Below are 5,647 nucleotides of genomic sequence, written 5' to 3'. Positions count from 1 at the left end.
GTCTGAGAACATGGTATGTATTTCTATTTATTTAGGTTTTTAATGTCTTTTAATGTAGTTTTGTAATTTTCGCCATACAGATCTAACACTTTTAAAATGTTGATTCTGATGTTTCTAGTAGTTTTCTTGCTTTTATAAATAGTGANTTTGTTGCTTTTACAAATAGTGTTATTTTTTAAGATTCTATTTTCTGGCTTTATTGTTAGCAAATAAAAATTTAATGGATTTTTATGTTAACCTTTAGCCATCACCCGATAAACTCTTACTATTTCTAATATAGTTTCTGTAATTCTTTTGAGTTTTCTGTGTGAATAATTATATCATTGCAAATACTGACACTTTTGGTTCTTCCTTTCAATTATTTTCCCTTCCAGTTTTTTTTTTCTGGTCTTAATATGCTGGCATACTTTTACATTTATGTTCAGTGGAAGTGATTCTGGTTGTTCTTTAGAAGTGATTATTGTGGGCATACATGTCTCATTCCTGATTTTAAATTTTTTTTTTTAAGATTTTTTTAATTTATTTATTCGACAGAGATAGAGACAGCCAGCGAGAGAGGGAACACAAGCAGGGGGAGNNAAGAGCCTGATGTGGGGCTCGATCCCATAACGCCGGGATCACGCCCTGAGCCGAAGGCAGACGCTTAACCGCTGTGCCACCCAGGCGCCCCTCATTCCCGATTTTAAAGGGAATGTTTCCCCATTAAAAAATCTTTAAGTTTGTAGATACTCTTTATTTAGGGAAGTCTTTTTTTTTTTTTTTTTAAAGATTTTATTTATTTATTCGACAGAGATAGAGACAGCCAGCGAGAGAGGGAACACAAGCAGGGGAAGTGGGAGAGGAAGAAGCAGGCTTATAGCAGAGGAGGGGCTGATGTGGGGCTTGATCCCATAACGCCGGGATCACGCCCTGAGCCGAAGGCAGACGCTTAACCGCTGTGCCACCCAGGCGCCCCAAGTTAGGGAAGTCTTTGCAATTTTGTCACATGCTTTTCTGCGTGGGACAGAAAAACTTAATATTTTGTGGTTTTTCTTTTTTAATCTGTGAAATGTAATGAATTTCCATTTATATATTTTAAAACTCTTAATTCTCTTTTGTATTCTTCACTGAGATAAACCCAAATTGATCTTAGTGAATTGTTATTTCATGAACTACTGGATTGATTTTGCTAATATTTGATTTTAGGATTTTTGTATCTTTTTGTGGGTGAAATCACCCATCATTTTTCTTTATTGACTATCTTGTCTGATTTTGGCATTAAGGTAACATTGACCTTATACCAATTAGAGAATAGCTTTTTTTTTTTTTTCCCTGTTTCCAGGGACAGTTTGGTTTGGAGTGATTAGTTTCTTAAAAGTTTGGTGGAATTTACCTCTANATTTTATTTATTTATTTGACAGAGATAGAGACAGCCAGCGAGAGAGGGAACACAAGCAGGGGGAGTGGGAGAGGAAGAAGCAGGCTCATAGCAGAGGAGCCTGACATGGGGCTCGATCCCACAACGCCAGGATCACGCCCTGAGCTGAAGGCAGACGCTTAACCATTGTGCCACCCAGGCGCCCCTGGAGTGATTTGTTTCTTAAAAGTTTGGTGGAATTTACCTCTACGATCATTTGGATCTAATGTTTTCATTGTAGATAGATTGTAAATTGTTAATAATTTAGTAGTGATTAGCAGCTGAGTAGTAATAGCACTTCAGATTTTCTATCTTTTAGTCGATTTTGGTAAGTTTAAAAAATTTGTTTTTGAACAAGAATTTTAAGTTGATTGGCATCAAGTTCATGGTATTTTCTTAATTCCCTTTTTAATTTCTGCTTTATCTGTAGTTAATGTTCCCTTTCTCATTTTGAATATTACTTGTATGTGGCTTCTCTTTTTTCTTGATTAATCTTGCCAAAAGATTTTTGGCCTAATTAGTTCTATTAGATGTTTGTGTTTTAGTTCATTGATTCTTTTTCTTTTATTTCCTTACTTATTCTGTCTTTGGACTTATTTGTATNAGAGAGGGAACACAAGCAGGGGGAGTGGGAGAGGAAGAAGCAGGCTCATAGCAGAGGAGCCTGACATGGGGCTCGATCATGCCCTGAGCCGAAGGCAGATGCTTAACCGCTGTGCCACCCAGGCGCCCCTGGCCTAATTAGTTCTATAACATGTTTGTGTTTTAGTTCATTGATTCTTTTTCTTTTATTTCCTTACTTATTCTGTCTTTGTTCTTATTTGTATGTTATTTTTCTAACTTAAATTGCATGCTTAACTTAATAATTTTCAGCCATTGTTATTTCTNCTTTTCCAATGAAGACATACAAATGGCTAACAGACACATGAAAAAATGTTCAAAATCATTAGCCATCAGGGAAATTCAAATCAAAACCACACTGAGATACCACCTTACGCCAGTTAGAATGGCAAAGATAGACAAGGCAAGAAACAACAATTGTTGGAGAGGATGTGGAGAAAGGGGATCCCTCCTACATTGTTGGTGGGAATGCAAGTTGGTACAGCCACTCTGGAAAACAGTGTGGAGGTCCCTTAAAAAGTTATTCTATCTTTTAAAAAATATTTGGTTGCCCTGGACTTAGGGCCTTGTACATAGTGAATTATTATAACTTTTCAGTGTATACTTGTGACACGTATGTATTTTCTAATTGTTATGTATCTGTTAGGCCAAGCTTGTAAATTGTGTTTTTCAGAATGTCTTTATTAAGTTTTGTTTCACCTGTCGTTAATTGAGAGAGATGTGTTGCAATCTCCCACTATCACNTGGGAATGCAAGTTGGTACAGCCACTCTGGAAAACAGTGTGGAGGTCCCTTAAAAAGTTATTCTATCTTTTAAAAAATATTTGGTTGCCCTGGACTTAGGGCCTTGTACATAGTGAATTATTATAACTTTTCAGTGTATGCTTGTGACACATATGTATTTTTCTAATTGTTATGTATCTGTTAGGCCAAGCTTGTAAATTGTGTTTTTCAGAATGTCTTTATTAAGTTTTGTTTCACCTGTCGTTAATTGAGAGAGATGTGTCGCAATCTCCCACTATCACCTTCTGACTTTCTGTAGTTCTAACAACTTTTTTTGATATATTTTGAGACTTTGATTAGATTTGTGAAAGTTTAACATTATTTTCCTCATGGATTGAACCTTTTCTATTACGCTGTCATCCTCTCTATGCCGAATTGCTTTCTGTGTTAGTATCTGTTTAACCTTTCCCACCTTTTTTTTTGGTGGTAATTTATCTGGACTATCTTTTTATTTTACTGTCTCTTTTTTTACGTCCTTAAATTTTAGATGTTTGTTATAGAGATTTTTCTTTTAATCTAGTCAGACAGTTTATGTCTTTTAATTGGTATTTTTTTAGAAGTTAGTTCAAGTCTCTTGGTAGTCAGCTCAGTTTTTATCTAAAATTATTTTCAGGGGTTCCTGGGTGGCTCAGTCACTTAAGCGCCTGACTTTGGCTCAGGTCATAATTTCAGGGTCCTGGGCTCAAGCTCCGCGTTGGGCTCCATGCTTAGCGGGGAGTCTGCTCCCTCTCCCTCTGCCTCTCCCTTTGCTTTTGTGCGTGCACATGTTCTCTCTCTCTCAAATAAATAGAATCTTTAAAAAAATACAATTATTTTCATTTTACCCTTGTTCTTGAGAGAGAGTTTCGATGGATATATAGTTCTAGGTTGATGGATTATTTTCTGTCTGCGCGGTAAAGGTATTCTACATGCAGAGCCTCTGCCTGTTTTATTTTTGCTACTCTGAAGAAAATACTCTTTTACTTTTGGTTGCATTGGATTTTCTATCTTTGGTGCTATGTCATTTCCCTTCTGAGTCTGACTGAGGTTACTTTTTATTTATCCTCTTTAGGATACATGTGTTTCTTGATTCTGAATTTTGTCTTTCATAAAGTCTAGAAGATTCCGAGCCTTGTAATAAATATTATCTTTGATTTTATCTATTTTCTCCTGGAATTTTAATTAGATGTGTATGTATTGAACTGTTTCCAGATCAATTACTTTTCATCTTTTCAAAGTATTCATTTTCTTGTTTCTTTGCCGNTCTTGTTTCTTTGCCAGAATTTACAATGCTGGGTAATTTCATCGGGCACATCTTGTAGTTCATCAGTTTCTCTTCATCTGTGCTCAGTCTTCTCTTAAGTGCATCCATTTTTTCCGCTTTTAATTTTAACAATTATATTTTTTATTTCTCAAAGTTCCACTTCTTTTTTTAGACACACCAAGTCTCATGTTGCTTGCTTGTTTTTCTGAATCCATGGGTATTCTGTAGACTGTATCTGGCATTCCCAATGTCTGATGTCTTTAGGGATCTAAATTTATGGCTTGTTCTTTCTGTTGTCTCTGCCTCATGGTGGGTTGTCACCTCTTTTGCTCGGTGATCTTTGGTTATGAACTCCTATTTGATTGATCTTTCCCTGTGGGATCTTAAGAGTTTAATTTGAGGGTGCTTTTCTTCTGGTAGGATTTGTATCCACTTCCATTGGGAGCCAGGGAGTTTACATTACGTGGCTCAGTTTCCTCACTTTGCTTCTGGCCCAGGGCTCAGTGTCCATTATTGCTCTTGGCATTATTACTTATAGCTCTTGACTGTCAGCTTTAGTTTTTAGCTAGAGGTTTATTCCTTTTTGGGGGGAAAGGGTGGCTTTAAATGTTCCCTATTTCTATGAGCTCAGCAAACTTAAAAAATTTTTTTAAATCTAGGATCTACTTTGTTTTGCAGTGAGAGTCCCCCATTAGTTCATTGTAACTGATGGGATTAGAAGTCCTTTACATTAATATTTAATTTTAGCAGTATGTTTACTTGAGTTTGTATTAGGAAAAAAACTGTCATACCAAATGTAAGATTTCTTGTGATATCAAATTTTCTATTAAAACAAGTTTATATCTAAGTTAGAAGTTATTCTCAAGAAAAAATATTGAATAACAGTATAGGTGGCAAGTGGATTTTGCAAAGTTTGTGCTTGGGGAGTGTGAATAAAAAATATGAGAAACACTGAGTTAGGGAATCAAGATGAGTAGAGCACAATGTGCCCTCTGGACCCAAAAAGATAAATCTGTGATGACCAGTNTAACTGCTGTCAAAAAGATATGGACAGGGTGCTCTGGTCTTACAGAGAAGAGGTGCAGAAAGAAACTTGGTAGTAGTGAGATCAGGAAGTATTTCTCAGAATGGAGTATTAAGGACTGGTAGGCATTAGGTGGTTGTAGAATAAGGTTTGTTTATGAATCAGGAGCACGTGAGTATGAATGGCTTCTAAGTTGCATGTCATGGAGTGATTGGAAATAAAAGCAGAAACAGGATTACAAAAGGCCTTCCATTCTATGGTAGGGAGTTTGGACTTTATTCTGTAGATGAGGGGAAGCTGTTGAATGATTTTAAGCACTGAAATGTTATGATGGGAGTTTTAGAGAGTGCCAAGGTTGAAGGCAAGTGACCAGCTAGGAGGCTGCTTGTTAAATTAGTTCAGAGGAGAAAAAGATGAAGTGACAGATAAGGCAGTGTCACAGGCATGAAGAGGTGTGTGCTAATTATAGATTTCTTAGATGGATAGAAAGGACAGGACTTTGTGGTCAGTCGGATAGGAATGTTGAAAGAGACTGGGGAGTCTAGATTGACCCCCAGATTGCTGGTTTGGTTAACCAGGT

The 5,647-nt window shown here is 36.6% G+C and overlaps 1 protein-coding gene and 1 long non-coding RNA gene across 2 annotated transcripts in view; one reads left to right on the top strand and one right to left on the bottom strand.

Moving 5' to 3' along the window:
• Positions 1-1,295: 1,295 nt before the first annotated feature.
• Positions 1,296-1,705, bottom strand: LOC117801378. The gene is made up of 2 exons (XR_004623873.1): positions 1,602-1,705; positions 1,296-1,372 (listed from the first exon to the last, which is right to left on the bottom strand). It is a non-coding gene; the product is annotated as an uncharacterized LOC117801378 (long non-coding RNA).
• A 2,363-nt stretch (positions 1,706-4,068) lies between these two features.
• TTC3 (tetratricopeptide repeat domain 3) overlaps positions 4,069-5,647 on the top strand; it is a 55,903-nt gene continuing 54,324 nt past the window's right edge. The window contains exon 1 of the mRNA XM_034654345.1: positions 4,069-4,075. Within this exon, the coding sequence (XP_034510236.1) occupies positions 4,069-4,075 (7 nt within the window). The remainder of the gene's footprint in view (positions 4,076-5,647) is intronic.

Source organism: Ailuropoda melanoleuca, chromosome 1 (genome assembly GCF_002007445.2).
Source record: "Ailuropoda melanoleuca isolate Jingjing chromosome 1, ASM200744v2, whole genome shotgun sequence".
NCBI classification, from domain to species: domain Eukaryota; kingdom Metazoa; phylum Chordata; class Mammalia; order Carnivora; family Ursidae; genus Ailuropoda; species Ailuropoda melanoleuca.
This window is presented reverse-complemented; position numbering and strand designations above follow the sequence as displayed.